This window comes from Petromyzon marinus, chromosome 74, assembly GCF_048934315.1.
Source record: "Petromyzon marinus isolate PM22_M1 ecotype Great Lakes invasive population chromosome 74, UKy_Petmar_22M1.pri1.0, whole genome shotgun sequence".
Classification (NCBI taxonomy): domain Eukaryota; kingdom Metazoa; phylum Chordata; class Hyperoartia; order Petromyzontiformes; family Petromyzontidae; genus Petromyzon; species Petromyzon marinus.
In genome coordinates this window covers 6,783,040-6,799,128 of record NC_133740.1, presented here as the reverse complement: position 1 = coordinate 6,799,128, position 16,089 = coordinate 6,783,040, and the positions used below count along the sequence as shown (strand labels likewise).

Sequence of the window (16,089 nt, the reverse complement as noted above, 5' to 3'; positions counted from 1 at the left end):
TGCTAGAAGGCGGTGGCCCGGAGCACGTGGACTAATCCCCATCTGTTCCATCTGTAAGGGGTCGAGTGACTCAACAATCCACGCCCCCCTTTCAGATTGTTCTTTGCTCTCAACTCGTCCATCACACACTGGGGGGGGGGCGGGGCTTGTGGGGTTGGATGGGTGTGACGTCACAGAGAGGGTGAGTCAGGTGGGTCGGTGGGTGGTGGTGGTGGTGTGGTGAAGGTGGAACCGTGTCGGGGTGAGTTGGTGGGTAGGGAAGTGAGTGGGTGGGTGGGTGAGTGAGTTAGTGGGTAGGTGAGTGGTTGAGTTAGTGGGTAGGTGAGTGGGTAGGTGAGTGGGTAGGTGAGTGGTTGAGTTAGTGGTTGAGTGAGTGGGTAGGTGAGTGGTTGAGTTAGTGGACGAGTGAGTGGATAGGTAGGTGAGTGGTTGAGTTAGTGGATGAGTGGGTGGGTAGGTGAGTGGTTGAGTGGTTGAGTTAGTGGGTAGGTGAGTGGGTAGGTGAGTGGGTAGGTGAGTGGTTGAGTTAGTGGATGAGTGGGTGGGTAGGTGAGTGGTTGAGTGGTTGAGTTAGTGGGTAGGTGAGTGGGTAGGTGAGTGGGTAGGTGAGTGGTTGAGTTAGTGGATGAGTGAGAGGGTAGGTAGGTGAGTGGTTGAGTGGATGAGTTAGTGGGTGAGTTAGTGGATGAGTGGGTCGGTAAGTGGTTGAGTTAGTGGATGAGTTAGTGGGTGGGTAGGTGAGTGGGTAGGTGAGTGGGTGGGTAGGTGAGTGGTTGAGTTAGTGTATGGGTAGGTGAGTGGGTAGGTGAGTGGGTGAGTTAGTGGATGAGTGAGTGGGTGAGTTAGTGGATGAGTGGTTGAGTTAGTGGATGAGTGAGTGGGTAGGTGAGTGGGTGATTGGCCGGGTAGGTGTGTGGGTAGGTGAGTGGATGAGTGGGTAGGTGAGTGGGTAGATGAGTGGGTGAGTGGTGGGGTAGGTGAGTGGGTGAGTGGCGGGGTAGGTGGGTGGGTAGGTGAATGGTTGATTGGCGGGGTAGGTGGGTGGGTAGGTGAGTGGATGAGTGGGTAGGTGAGTGGGTGAGTGGCGGGGTAGGTAGGTGAGTGGGTGAGTGGCGAGGTAGGTGAGTGGGTGAGTGGGTGATTGGCGGGGTAGGTGAGTGGGTGAGCGGCGGGGTAGGTGGGTAGGTAGGTGAGTGGGTGAGTGAGTGGGTGAGTGGCGAGGTAGGTGGGTGGGTAGGTGAGTGGGTGAGTGGCTGGGTAGGTGGGTGGGTGAGTGAGTGGGTGAGTGGCGGGGTAGGTGGGTGGGTGGGTGAGTGAGTGAGTGGGTGAGTGGCTGGGTAGGTGGGTGGGTGAGTGGGTGAGTGGCTGGGTAGCTGAGTGGGTGAGTGATTGGGTAGCTGAGTGGGTGAGTGGCGGGGTAGGTGGGTGGGTGGGTGAGTGAGTGGGTGAGTGACTGGGTAGCTGAGTGGGTGAGTGGCGGGGTAGGTGGGTGGGTAGGTGAGTGGGTGAGTGGCGGGGTAGGTGGGTGGGTAGCTGAGTGGGTGAGTGACTGGGTAGCTGAGTGGGTGAGTGGCTGTGTAGGTGGGTGAGTGGGTGAGTGGCTGTGTAGGTGGGTGGGTGAGTGGCTGTGTGGGTGGGTGGGTGAGTGGGTGAGTGGCGGGGTAGGTGGGTGAGTGGGTGAGTGGGTGAGTGGCGGGGTAGGTGGGTGAGTGGGTGAGTGGCTGTGTAGGTGGGTGAGTGGGTGAGTGGCGGGGTAGGTGGGTGAGTGGGTGAGTGGCGGGGTAGGTGGGTGAGTGTGTGAGTGGCTGTGTAGGTGGGTGTGTGTCTGTGTAGGTGGGTGTGTGTGTGTGAGTTAACGTCGGGTGGTGGCGGTGTGGTGCAGGTGGCACCGCGTTGCCGTGAGCGTGCGTGGCACCAAGGTGGCGCTGCTCGTGGACTGCCGTGAGCGTTGGGCCGGCGAGCTGGCCCGGAGCGACGCCGCCCGCATCGACACGCGCGGCGTCACCATCGTGGGCACGCGCATCTTGGACGACGAGCACTTCGAGGTGCGTGTGTGTGTGTGTGTGTACACGTGTGTATGTGTGTACACGTGTGTATGTGTGTACACGTGTGTGTGTGTGTACACGTGTGTGTGTGTACACGTGTGTGTGTGTACACGTGTGTGTGTGTACACGTGTGTGTGTGTGTACACGTGTTTGTGTGTACACGTGTGTGTGTGTACAGGTGCGTGCGTGCACGTGTTTGTGTGTGTGTACACGTGTGTGTGTGTGTACAGGTGCGTGCGTACACGTGTTTGTGTGTTTATGCGCGTGTGTGTGTAGACGTGTGTGTACAGGTGTGTGTGTGTACGTGTTTGTGCGTTTGTGTGTGTGTACAGGTGCGTGCGTACAGGTGTTTGTGCGTGTGTACACGTGTGTGTACAGGTGCGTGCGTACACGTGTTTGTGTGTACATGCGCGTGTCTCGACGTGTGTGTACAGGTGTGTGTGTACGTGTTTGTGCGTGTGTGTGTACAGGTGTTTGTGTATACGTGCGTGTGTGTGTGTAGACGTGTGTGTGTGTGTAGACGTGTGTGTGTGTGTACAGGTGCGTGTGTGTGTACACGTGTCTATGTGTACAGGTGCGTGTGTGTACGTGCGCGTGTGTGTGTGTACAGGTGTGTGTGTGTACGTGCACGTGCGTGTGTGTACAGGTGTGTGTGTGTGTACGTGTTTGTGTGTACACGTCTGTGTAGGTGCGTGCGCGTGTGTGTGTGTACAAGTGTGTGTGTGTAGACGTGTGTGTGTGTACAGATGTGCGTGTGTGTGTGTAGACGTTTGTGTGTGTACAGGTGTGTGTGTACACGTGTGTGTGTACAGGTGTGTGTGTACAGGTGCGTGTGTGTACGTGCACGTGTGTGTGTGTACGTGTTTGTGTGTACACGTCTGTGTAGGTGCGTGCGCGCGTGTGTGTGCAGGTGTGTGTGTGTGTGTAGACCTGTGTGTGTGTACAGGTGTGTGTGTACAGGTGCGTTTGTGTACGTGCACGTGTGTGTGTGTATACAGGTGCGTGTGTGTGTACACGTGTTTATGTGTACAGGTGTGTGTGTGTCGACGTGTGTGTACAGGTGTGTGTACGTGTGTGTGTACACGTGTGTGTGTGTACACGTGTGTGTGTGTGTGTAGACGTGTGTGTGTGTACAGGTGTGTGTGTGTAGACGTGTGTGTACAGGTGTGTGTACGTGTGTGTGTGTGTACACGTGTGTGTGTGTGTACACGTGTGTGTGTGTGTACACGTGTTTATGTGTAGACGTGTGTGTGTACAGGTGCGTGTGCGTGTGTACACGTGTTTATGTGTACAGGTGTGTGTGTACACGTGTTTATGTGTGCAGGTGTGTGTGTGTACACGTGTTTATGTGTACAGGTGTGTGTGTACACGTGTTTATGTGTACAGGTGTGTGTGTACACGTGTTTATGTGTACAGGTGTGTGTGTGTACACGTGTGTGTGTGTACATGTGTTTATGTGTACAGGTGTTTATGTGTAGAGGTGTGTGCGTGTGTACACGTGTTTATGTGTACAGGTGTGTGTGTGTGTACAGGTGTGTGTGTACACGTGTTTATGTGTGTGTGTGTACACGTGTTTATGTGTACAGGTGTGTGTGTACAGGTGTTTATGTGTACGTGTGCGTGTGTACAGGTGTTAATGCGTGTGTGTGTGTACACGTGTTTATGTGTGTTTATGTGTACAGGTGTGTATGTACACGTGTTTATTTGTATGTATGTACACGTGTTTATGTGTGTGTACACGTGTTTATGTGTACACGTGTGTGTGTACACGTGTTTATGTGTGTGTGTACACGTGTTAATGTGTGTGTGTACACGTGTTTATGTGTGTACACGTGTTTATGTGTACGTGTGTGTGTGTACACGTGTGTGTGTACAGGTGTGTGTGTGGACACGTGTTTATGTGTACACGTGTGTGTGTACACGTGTTTATGTGTGTGTGTACACGTGTTTATGTGTGTGTACACGTGTTTATGTGTACGTGTGTGTGTACACGTGTGTGTGTACAGGTGTGTGTGTGTACACGTGTTTATGTGTACAGGTGTGTGTGTGTGTGTGCACACGTGTTTATGTGTACAGGTGTGTGTGTACACGTGTTTATGTGTAGACGTGTGTGTGTACAGGTGCGTGTGCGTGTGTACACGTGTTTATGTGTACAGGTGTGTGTGTACACGTGTTTATGTGTGCAGGTGTGTGTGTGTACACGTGTTTATGTGTACAGGTGTGTGTGTACACGTGTTTATGTGTACAGGTGTGTGTGTACACGTGTTTATGTGTACAGGTGTGTGTGTGTACACGTGTGTGTGTGTACATGTGTTTATGTGTACAGGTGTTTATGTGTAGAGGTGTGTGCGTGTGTACACGTGTTTATGTGTACAGGTGTGTGTGTGTGTACAGGTGTGTGTGTACACGTGTTTATGTGTGTGTGTGTACACGTGTTTATGTGTACAGGTGTGTGTGTACAGGTGTTTATGTGTACGTGTGCGTGTGTACAGGTGTTAATGCGTGTGTGTGTGTACACGTGTTTATGTGTGTTTATGTGTACAGGTGTGTATGTACACGTGTTTATTTGTATGTATGTACACGTGTTTATGTGTGTGTACACGTGTTTATGTGTACACGTGTGTGTGTACACGTGTTTATGTGTGTGTGTACACGTGTTAATGTGTGTGTGTACACGTGTTTATGTGTGTACACGTGTTTATGTGTACGTGTGTGTGTGTACACGTGTGTGTGTACAGGTGTGTGTGTGGACACGTGTTTATGTGTACACGTGTGTGTGTACACGTGTTTATGTGTGTGTGTACACGTGTTTATGTGTGTGTACACGTGTTTATGTGTACGTGTGTGTGTACACGTGTGTGTGTACAGGTGTGTGTGTGTACACGTGTTTATGTGTACAGGTGTGTGTGTGTGTGTGCACACGTGTTTATGTGTACAGGTGTGTGTGTACACGTGTTTATGTGTACAGGTGTGTGTGTGTACACGTGTTTATGTGTACAGGTGTGTGTGTACACGTGTTTATGTGTACAGGTGTGTGTGTGTACACGTGTTTATGTGTACAGGTGTGTGTGCGTGTGTACACGTGTTTATGTGTACTGGTGTGTGTGTACACGTGTTTATGTGTACAGGTGTGTGTACACGTGTTTGTGTGTACAGATATGTGTGTGCACACGTGTTTATGTGTACAGGTGTGTGTGTGTGTACACGTGTTTATGTGTACAGGTGCGTATGTGTGTACACGTGTTCATGTGTACAGGTGTGTCTGTGTACATGTGTTTATGTGTACAGGTGTGTGTGTGTGTGTACACGTGTTTATGTGTACAGGTATGTGCGTGTGTACACGTGTTTATGTGTACAGGTGTGTGTGTGTACACGTGTGTGTGTGTACACGTGTTTATGTGTACAGGTGTTTATGTGTAGAGGTGTGTGCGTGTGTACACGTGTTTATGTGTACAGGTGTGTGTGTGTACAGGTGTGTGTGTGTGTGTACACGTGTTTATGTATGTGTGTGTACACGTGTTTATGTGTACAGGTGTGTGTATACAGGTGTTTATGTGTACGTGTGTGTGTGTACAGGTGTTAATGCGTGTGTGTGTGTACACGTGTTTATGTGTGTTTATGTGTACAGGTGTGTGTGTACACGTGTTTATGTGTGTGTGTACACGTGTTTATGTGTGTGTACACGTGTTTATGTGTACACGTGTGTGTGTGTACACGTGTTTATGTGTGCACGTGTGTGTGTACACGTGTTTATGTGTGTGTGTGTACACGTGTTTATGTGTGTGTGTACACGCGTTTATGTGTGTGTGTACACGTGTTTATGTGTACGTGTGTGTGTGTGTACACGTGTGTGTGTACAGGTGTGTGTGTGTACACGTGTTTATGTGTACACGTGTGTGTGTGTGTACACGTGTTTATGTGTGTGTGTGTACAGGTGTTTATGTGTGTGTGTACACGTGTTTATGTGTACACGTGTGTGTGTAAACGTGTTTATGTGTGTGTACAGATGTGTGTGTGTGTACACGTGTTTATGTGTACACGTGTGTGTGTGTACACGTGTTTATGTGTACAGGTGTGTGTGTACACGTGTGTGTGTGTACACGTGTTTATGTGTACAGGTGTGTGTGTACACGTGTGTGTGTACACGTGTTTATGTGTACAGGTGTGTGTGTACACGTGTGTGTGTACACGTGTTTATGTGTACACGTGTGTGTGTACACGTGTTTATGTGTACAGGTGTGTGTGTACACGTGTGTGTGTACACGTGTTTATGTGTGTGTGTACACGTGTTTATGTGTACAGGTGTGTGTGTACACGTGTGTGTGTGTGTGTACACGTGTTTATGTGTACAGGTGTGTGTGTACACGTGTGTGTGTGTACACGTGTTTATGTGTACACGTGTGTGTGTGTGAACACGTGTTTATGTGTACACGTGTGTGTGTGGGAACACGTGTTTATGTGTACAGGTGTGTGTGTGTACACGTGTGTGTGTACACGTGTGTGTGTGTACACGTGTGTGTGTGTGTACACGTGTGTGTGTGTACACGTGTTTATGTGTGTGTGTGTGTTTCGCGCAGGGAGAGGTGCAGCAGCTGTTGCTCGTGCCGGACGCCGGTGCGGCCCTGCAGCAGTGCCACTCGTACAGCCCCGACTGCGACACAGCGCTGCCTCGTGACGCTGAGCTGGACACGCGGCCACAAGCACAAGAACCTGAGCAGGCGCGGGTCACCCACTCACACACTCACCCACCTGCACACCCACTCGCTCACCCACTCACTCACTCACCCACCTGCTCACTCACCCACCCACTCACACACTCACCCACCTGCACACCCACTCGCTCACCCACTCACTCACTCACCCACTCACTCACTCACCCACTCAGTCACCCACCTGCTCACTCACCCACCTGCTCACCCACCCACCTGCTCACCCACTCACCCACCCACTCACTCACCCACCCAATCACCGCTCGTACAGCCCCGACTGCGACACAGCGCTGCCTCGTGACGCTGAGCTGGACACGCGGCCACAAGCACAGGAGCCTGAGCAGGCGCGGGTCACCCACTCACACACTCACCCACTCACTCACCCACCCACTCACTCACTCACCCACTCACTCACCCACTCACTCACCCACTCACTCACTCACTCACCCACTCGCTCACCCACTCACTCACTCACCCACCTGCTCACTCACCCACCCACTCACTCACCCACTCACTCACCCACTCACCCAATCACCCACTCGCTCACTCACTCACCCACTCACTCACTCACCCACCTGCTCACCCACTCACCCACCCACTCACTCACCCACCCAATCACTCACTCACCCACCCACTCACCCACCCAATCACTCACTCACCCAATCACTCACCCACCCACTCACTCACCCACCTGCTCACTCACCCACTCACTCACCCACCCGCTCAGTCACTCACTCACTCGCTCACTCACTCACCCATCCACTCACTCACCCACCCACCTGCTCACCCACTCACTCACCCACTCACTCACCCACCCAATCACCGCTCGTACAGCCCCGACTGTGACACAGCGCTGCTTCGTGACGCTGAGCTGGACACGCGGCCACAAGCACAGGAGCCTGAGCAGGCGCGGGTCACCCACTCACACACTCACCCACTCGCTCACCCACTCGCTCACCCACTCACCCACTCACTCACCCACCTGCTCACCCACTCGCGTGCTCGCTCACCCACTCACTCACCCGCCCACTCACTCACTCACCCACCCAATCACTCAATCACTCACCCACTCACTCACTCACCCGCCCACTCAATCACTCACCCACCTGCTCACCCAATCACCCACCCACTCACTCACCCACCCACTCACTCGCCCACCCACTCACTCACCCACCTACCCGCTCGCTCGCCCGCCCACTCGCTCACTCACCCACCCACTCACTCACCCACTCACTCACCCGCCCACTCACCCACTCACTCACCCACCCGCTCGCTCGCCCGCCCACTCGCTCACTCGCCCACCCACCCACTCACACACCCACCCACTCACACACTCATCCACCCACTCACTCACCCACTCACTCACCCACCCAATCACTCAATCACTCACCCACTCACTCACTCACTCACCCGCCCACTCAATCACTCACCCACCTGCTCACTCACTCACTCGCCCACCCACTCACTCACCCACCCAATCACTCAATCACTCACCCACCCACTCACTCACCCACTCACTCACTCACTCACCCACCTACTCACTCACCCACTCACCCACCCACTCCCCCACTCACTCACTCACCCACTCACTCACTCACCCCCTCACCCACTCACCCACCCACTCACCCACTCACCCTCACCCCCTCACCCACTCACCCCACTCATCCCACTCACCCCTCACCCAACTCACCCACTCACTCACTCACCCACCCACTCACTCACTCACCCACCCACGCACTCACTCGCTCACTCACTCGCCCAATCACTCACCCACCCACTCACCTGCCCACTCACTGACTCACCCACCTGCTCACCCACTCACCCACCCACTCACTCACCCACCCACTCACTCACCCACCCACTCACTCACTCACCCACCCAATCACAAAATCACTCACCCACTCACTCACTCACCCGCCCACTCACTCACTCGCTCACTCACTCGCCCAATCACTCACCCACCCACTCACTCACTCACCCACCTGCTCACTCACCCACCTGCTCACCCACTCACCCACCCACTCACTCACCCACCCAATCACTCACCCACCCACTCACTCGCTTGCTCACCCACTCAATCATTCACTCACTCACTCACACACCCACTCACTGATGAATTCACTCACTCACTCACTCACCCGTCATCCACCAATCCACTCACTCATTAATTTACCCACTCACCCACCAAACCACGAACTCATTCACCCACCCACTCACCTACTCACTCACTCACCCACCTACTCATTAATTTACCCACTCACTCACTCACCCACCAACCCACCAACTCACTCACTCCATCATTCTCTCACTCACTCATTTACCCACTGACTCACCCACCAACCCACCAACTCACTCAATCGTTCACTCACTCACCCACCCACTCACTCACCCACCCACCCACTCACCTATTAACTCATGTACTCCCTCATTCATTCACCCACTCACTTATCCACTCACTCATTAATTTACAAACTCACCTACCAACCAACCCACTCGCTCATTCACCCACCCACGCATCTACTCACCCACTCAGTCACCCACTCACTCATCGACCGACTCACCCACTCACTCACCACCTCACCCACCCACTCACTAACTCACCCACCAACTCACCCACCCACTCACCAACTCACCCACCAACTCACCCACCCACTCACCAACTCACCCACCCACTCACCCACCCACTCACCAACTCACCCACCAACTCACCAACTCACCCACCCACTCACCCCCCCACCCACCCAACCACCTACCGAGTGTATCCAGCAGGGGGCGACCTGACAAAAAAGAGTGGTAGTGCTGACCCCCGCACTCCAACCCCTGTCCCCTGACCCCCGCACTCCGACCCCCCCGCACTCCGACCCCTGCGACCTGACTCCCACGTGCCCCCTTTGCACTTTGACCCCTGACCTCTAACCCCTCGCACAGCAGCTGCCGGAGGGGGGCGACTTGTACAACTACGATGACTACTACCCTGGCGGAGAGGAGGACACGGACGGAGGAGCCCCCCCAACGCCAGAGACCCCCACCGACGAGGTAACGCGGACACGCGGACACGCGGACACGTCTCCCTACTGTCTCCCTACTGTCTCCCTACTGTCTCCCTACTGTCTCCCTACTGTCTCCCTACTGTCTCCCTACTGTCTCCCTACTCTCTCCCTACTGTCTCCCTACTGTCTCCCTACTCTCTCCCTACTGTCTCCCTACTGTCTCCCTACTGTCTCCCTACTGTCTCCCTACTGTCTCCCTACTGTCTCCCTACTGTCTCCCGTGACTCTCTCCCTACTGTCTCCCTACTGTCTCCCGTGACTCTCTCCCTACTGTCTCCCTACTGTCTCCCTACTGTCTCCCTACTGTCTCCCTACTGTCTCCCGTGACTCTCTCCCTACTGTCTCCCTACTGTCTCCCTACTGTCTCCCTACTGTCTCCCTACTCTCTCCCTACTGTCTCCCTACTGTCTCCCTACTGTCTCCCTACTGTCTCCCTACTGTCTCCCTACTGTCTCCCTACTGTCTCCCGTGACTCTCTCCCTACTGTCTCCCTACTGTCTCCCTACTGTCTCCCTACTGTCTCCCTACTGTCTCCCTACTGTCTCCCGTGACTCTCTCCCTACTGTCTCCCTACTGTCTCCCTACTGTCTCCCTACTGTCTCCCTACTGTCTCCCTACTGTCTCCCTACTGTCTCCCTACTGTCTCCCGTGACTCTCTCCCTACTGTCTCCCTACTGTCTCCCTACTGTCTCCCGTGACTCTCTCCCTACTGTCTCCCTACTGTCTCCCTACTGTCTCCCTACTGTCTCCCTACTGTCTCCCTACTGTCTCCCTACTGTCTCCCGTGACTCTCTCCCTACTGTCTCCCTACTGTCTCCCTACTGTCTCCCTACTGTCTCCCTACTGTCTCCCTACTGTCTCCCTACTGTCTCCCTACTGTCTCCCTACTGTCTCCCTACTGTCTCCCTACTGTCTCCCGTGACTCTCTCCCTACTGTCTCCCTACTGTCTCCCTACTGTCTCCCTACTGTCTCCCTACTGTCTCCCGTGACTCTCCCTACTGTCTCCCTACTGTCTCCCTACTGTCTCCCTACTGTCTCCCTACTGTCTCCCTACTGTCTCCCGTGACTCTCCCTACTGTCTCCCTACTGTCTCCCTACTGTCTCCCTACTGTCTCCCTACTGTCTCCCTACTGTCTCCCTACTGTCTCCCTACTGTCTCCCTACTGTCTCCCTACTGTCTCCCGTGACTCTCCCTACTCTCTCCCTACTGTCTCCCTACTGTCTCCCTACTGTCTCCCTACTGTCTCCCTACTGTCTCCCGTGACTCTCTCCCTACTGTCTCCCTACTGTCTCCCTACTGTCTCCCTACTGTCTCCCTACTGTCTCCCTACTGTCTCCCTACTGTCTCCCTACTGTCTCCCGTGACTCTCCCTACTCTCTCCCTACTGTCTCCCTACTGTCTCCCTACTGTCTCCCTACTGTCTCCCTACTGTCTCCCGTGACTCTCTCCCTACTGTCTCCCTACTGTCTCCCTACTGTCTCCCTACTGTCTCCCTACTGTCTCCCTACTGTCTCCCTACTGTCTCCCTACTGTCTCCCGTGACTCTCTCCCTACTGTCTCCCTACTGTCTCCCTACTGTCTCCCTACTGTCTCCCTACTGTCTCCCTACTGTCTCCCTACTGTCTCCCGTGACTCTCTCCCTAATGTCTCCCTACTGTCTCCCTACTGTCTCCCTACTGTCTCCCTACTGTCTCCCTACTGTCTCCCTACTGTCTCCCGTGACTCTCCCTACTCTCTCCCTACTGTCTCCCTACTGTCTCCCTACTGTCTCCCTACTGTCTCCCGTGACTCTCTCCCTACTGTCTCCCTACTGTCTCCCTACTGTCTCCCTACTGTCTCCCTACTGTCTCCCTACTGTCTCCCTACTGTCTCCCGTGACTCTCTCCCTACTGTCTCCCTACTGTCTCCCTACTGTCTCCCTACTGTCTCCCTACTGTCTCCCTACTGTCTCCCTACTGTCTCCCTACTGTCTCCCGTGACTCTCTCCCTAATGTCTCCCTACTGTCTCCCTACTGTCTCCCTACTGTCTCCCGTGACTCTCTCCCTAATGTCTCCCTACTGTCTCCCTGCTGTCTCCCTACTGTCTCCCTACTGTCTCCCTACTGTCTCCCTACTGTCTCCCTACTGTCTCCCTACTGTCTCCCTACTGTCTCCCTACTGTCTCCCTACTGTCTCCCTACTGTCTCCCGTGACTCTCTCCCTACTGTCTCCCTACTGTCTCCCTACTGTCTCCCTACTGTCTCCCGTGACTCTCTCCCTACTGTCTCCCTACTGTCTCCCTACTGTCTCCCTACTGTCTCCCTACTGTCTCCCTACTGTCTCCCTACTGTCTCCCTACTGTCTCCCGTGACTCTCTCCCTACTGTCTCCCTACTGTCTCCCTACTGTCTCCCTACTGTCTCCCTACTGTCTCCCTACTGTCTCCCTACTGTCTCCCTACTGTCTCCCGTGACTCTCTCCCTAATGTCTCCCTACTGTCTCCCTACTGTCTCCCTACTGTCTCCCGTGACTCTCTCCCTAATGTCTCCCTACTGTCTCCCTGCTGTCTCCCTACTGTCTCCCTACTGTCTCCCTACTGTCTCCCTACTGTCTCCCGTGACTCTCTCCCTACTGTCTCCCTACTGTCTCCCTACTGTCTCCCTACTGTCTCCCGTGACTCTCTCCCTACTGTCTCCCTACTGTCTCCCTACTGTCTCCCTACTGTCTCCCTACTGTCTCCCTACTGTCTCCCTACTGTCTCCCGTGACTCTCTCCCGTGACTCTCTCCCTACTGTCTCCCTACTGTCTCCCTACTGTCTCCCTACTGTCTCCCTACTGTCTCCCTACTGTCTTCCTACTGTCTCCCTACTGTCTCCCTACTGTCTCCCTACTGTCTCCCTACTGTCTCCCTACTGTCTCCCTACTGTCTCCCGTGACTCTCTCCCTACTGTCTCCCTACTGTCTCCCGTGACTCTCTCCCTACTGTCTCCCTACTGTCTCCCGTGACTCTCTCCCTACTGTCTCCCTACTGTCTCCCTACTGTCTCCCTACTGTCTCCCTACTGTCTCCCTACTGTCTCCCTACTGTCTCCCGTGACTCTCTCCCTACTGTCTCCCTACTGTCTCCCTACTGTCTCCCTACTGTCTCCCTACTGTCTCCCTACTGTCTCCCTACTGTCTCCCTACTGTCTCCCGTGACTCTCTCCCTACTGTCTCCCTACTGTCTCCCTACTGTCTCCCTACTGTCTCCCGTGACTCTCTCCCTACTGTCTCCCTACTGTCTCCCTACTGTCTCCCGTGACTCTCTCCCTACTGTCTCCCGTGACTCTCTCCCTACTGTCTCCCTACTGTCTCCCTACTGTCTCCCTACTGTCTCCCGTGACTCTCTCCCTACTGTCTCCCTACTGTCTCCCGTGACTCTCTCCCTACTGTCTCCCTACTGTCTCCCTACTGCCTCCCGTGACTCTCTCCCTACTGTCTCCCTACTGTCTCCCTACTGTCTCCCTACTGTCTCCCTACTGTCTCCCGTGACTCTCTCCCTACTGTCTCCCTACTGTCTCCCTACTGTCTCCCTACTGTCTCCCGTGACTCTCTCCCTACTGTCTCCCTACTGTCTCCCTACTGTCTCCCTACTGTCTCCCGTGACTCTCTCCCTACTGTCTCCCTACTGTCTCCCTACTGTCTCCCGTGACTCTCTCCCTACTGTCTCCCGTGACTCTCTCCCTACTGTCTCCCTACTGTCTCCCTACTGTCTCCCTACTGTCTCCCTACTGTCTCCCTACTGTCTCCCGTGACTCTCTCCCTACTGTCTCCCTACTGTCTCCCGTGACTCTCTCCCTACTGTCTCCCTACTGTCTCCCTACTGCCTCCCGTGACTCTCTCCCTACTGTCTCCCTACTGTCTCCCTACTGTCTCCCTACTGTCTCCCTACTGTCTCCCGTGACTCTCTCCCTACTGTCTCCCTACTGTCTCCCTACTGTCTCCCGTGACTCTCTCCCTACTGTCTCCCTACTGTCTCCCTACTGTCTCCCGTGACTCTCTCCCTACTGTCTCCCGTGACTCTCTCCCTACTGTCTCCCTACTGTCTCCCTACTGTCTCCCTACTGTCTCCCTACTGTCTCCCTAATGTCTCCCTACTGTCTCCCTACTGTCTCCCTACTGTCTCCCGTGACTCTCTCCCTACTGTCTCCCTACTGTCTCCCTACTGCCTCCCGTGACTCTCTCCCTACTGTCTCCCTACTGTCTCCCTACTGTCTCCCTACTCTCTCCCTACTGTCTCCCTACTGTCTCCCGTGACTCTCTCCCTACTGTCTCCCTACTGTCTCCCTACTGTCTCCCTACTGCCTCCCGTGACTCTCTCCCTACTGTCTCCCTACTGTCTCCCTACTGTCTCCCTACTGTCTCCCTACTGTCTCCCGTGACTCTCTCCCTACTGTCTCCCTACTGTCTCCCTACTGTCTCCCGTGACTCTCTCCCTACTGTCTCCCTACTGTCTCCCTACTGTCTCCCGTGACTCTCTCCCTACTGTCTCCCGTGACTCTCTCCCTACTGTCTCCCTACTGTCTCCCTACTGTCTCCCTACTGTCTCCCTACTGTCTCCCTACTGTCTCCCTACTGTCTCCCGTGACTCTCTCCCTACTGTCTCCCTACTGTCTCCCTACTGCCTCCCGTGACTCTCTCCCTACTGTCTCCCTACTGTCTCCCTACTGTCTCCCTACTCTCTCCCTACTGTCTCCCTACTGTCTCCCGTGACTCTCTCCCTACTGTCTCCCTACTGTCTCCCTACTGTCTCCCTACTGCCTCCCGTGACTCTCTCCCTACTGTCTCCCTACTGTCTCCCTACTGTCTCCCTACTGTCTCTCTACTGTCTCCCGTGACTCTCTCCCTACTGTCTCCCTACTGTCTCCCTACTGTCTCCCGTGACTCTCTCCCTACTGTGTCCCGTGACTCTCTCCCTACTGTCTCCCTACTGTCTCCCGTGACTCTCTCCCTACTGTCTCCCTACTGTCTCCCTACTGTCTCCCTACTGTCTCCCGTGACTCTCCCTACTGTCTCCCTACTGTCTCCCTACTGTCTCCCGTGACTCTCTCCCTACTGTCTCCCTACTGTCTCCCTACTGTCTCCCGTGATTCTCTCCCTACTGTCTCCCTACTGTCTCCCTACTGTCTCCCGTGACTCTCTCCCTACTGTCTCCCTACTGTCTCCCTACTGTCTCCCGTGACTCTCCCTACTGTCTCCCTACTGTCTCCCTACTGTCTCCCTACTGTCTCCCGTGACTCTCTCCCTACTGTCTCCCTACTGTCTCCCTACTGTCTCCCTACTGTCTCCCGTGACTCTCCCTACTCTCTCCCTACTGTCTCCCTACTGTGTCCCGTGACTCTCTCCCTACTGTCTCCCTACTGTCTCCCGTGACTCTCCCTACTGTCTCCCTACTGTCTCCCTACTGTCTCCCGTGACTCTCTCCCTACTGTCTCCCTACTCTCTCCCTACTGTCTCCCTACTGTCTCCCGTGACTCTCTCCCTACTGTCTCCCTACTGTCTCCCTACTGTGTCCCTACTGTCTCCCTACTCTCTCCCTACTGTCTCCCTACTGTCTCCCGTGACTCTCCCTACTGTCTCCCTACTGTCTCCCTACTGTCTCCCTACTGTCTCCCTACTGTCTCCCGTGATTCTCTCCCTACTGTCTCCCTACTGTCTCCCTACTGTCTCCCGTGACTCTCTCCCTACTGTCTCCCTACTGTCTCCCTACTGTCTCCCGTGACTCTCTCCCTACTGTCTCCCGTGACTCTCTCCCTACTGTCTCCCTACTGTCTCCCTACTGTCTCCCTACTGTCTCCCTACTGTCTCCCTAATGTCTCCCTACTGTCTCCCTACTGTCTCCCTACTGTCTCCCGTGACTCTCTCCCTACTGTCTCCCTACTGTCTCCCGTGACTCTCTCCCTACTGTCTCCCTACTGTCTCCCTACTGCCTCCCGTGACTCTCTCCCTACTGTCTCCCTACTGTCTCCCTACTGTCTCCCTACTCTCTCCCTACTGTCTCCCTACTGTCTCCCGTGACTCTCTCCCTACTGTCTCCCTACTGTCTCCCTACTGTCTCCCTACTGCCTCCCATGACTCTCTCCCTACTGTCTCCCTACTGTCTCCCTACTGTCTCCCTACTGTCTCCCTACTGTCTCCCTACTGTCTCCCGTGACTCTCTCCCTACTGTCTCCCTACTGTCTCCCTACTGTCTCCCTACTGTCTCCCGTGACTCTCTCCCTACTGTCTCCCTACTGTCTCCCTACTGTCTCCCGTGACTCTCTCCCT

The 16,089-nt window shown here is 54.5% G+C and overlaps 1 protein-coding gene across 6 annotated transcripts in view; it reads left to right on the top strand.

Annotated features, from left to right (window-relative positions):
* LOC116958203 (uncharacterized) overlaps positions 1-16,089 on the top strand; it is a 241,818-nt gene that overhangs the window by 36,469 nt on the left and 189,260 nt on the right. For 5 of the 6 annotated variants that reach the window (XM_076056030.1, XM_076056029.1, XM_076056028.1 and 2 more), the window contains exons 4-6: positions 1,883-2,045; positions 6,623-6,763; positions 9,683-9,790. In XM_076056030.1, coding sequence (XP_075912145.1) covers positions 1,883-2,045; positions 6,623-6,763; positions 9,683-9,790 — 412 coding nt within the window. The remainder of the gene's footprint in view (positions 1-1,882; positions 2,046-6,622; positions 6,764-9,682; positions 9,791-16,089) is intronic. The other variant, XM_076056027.1, reaches the window with a different exon arrangement.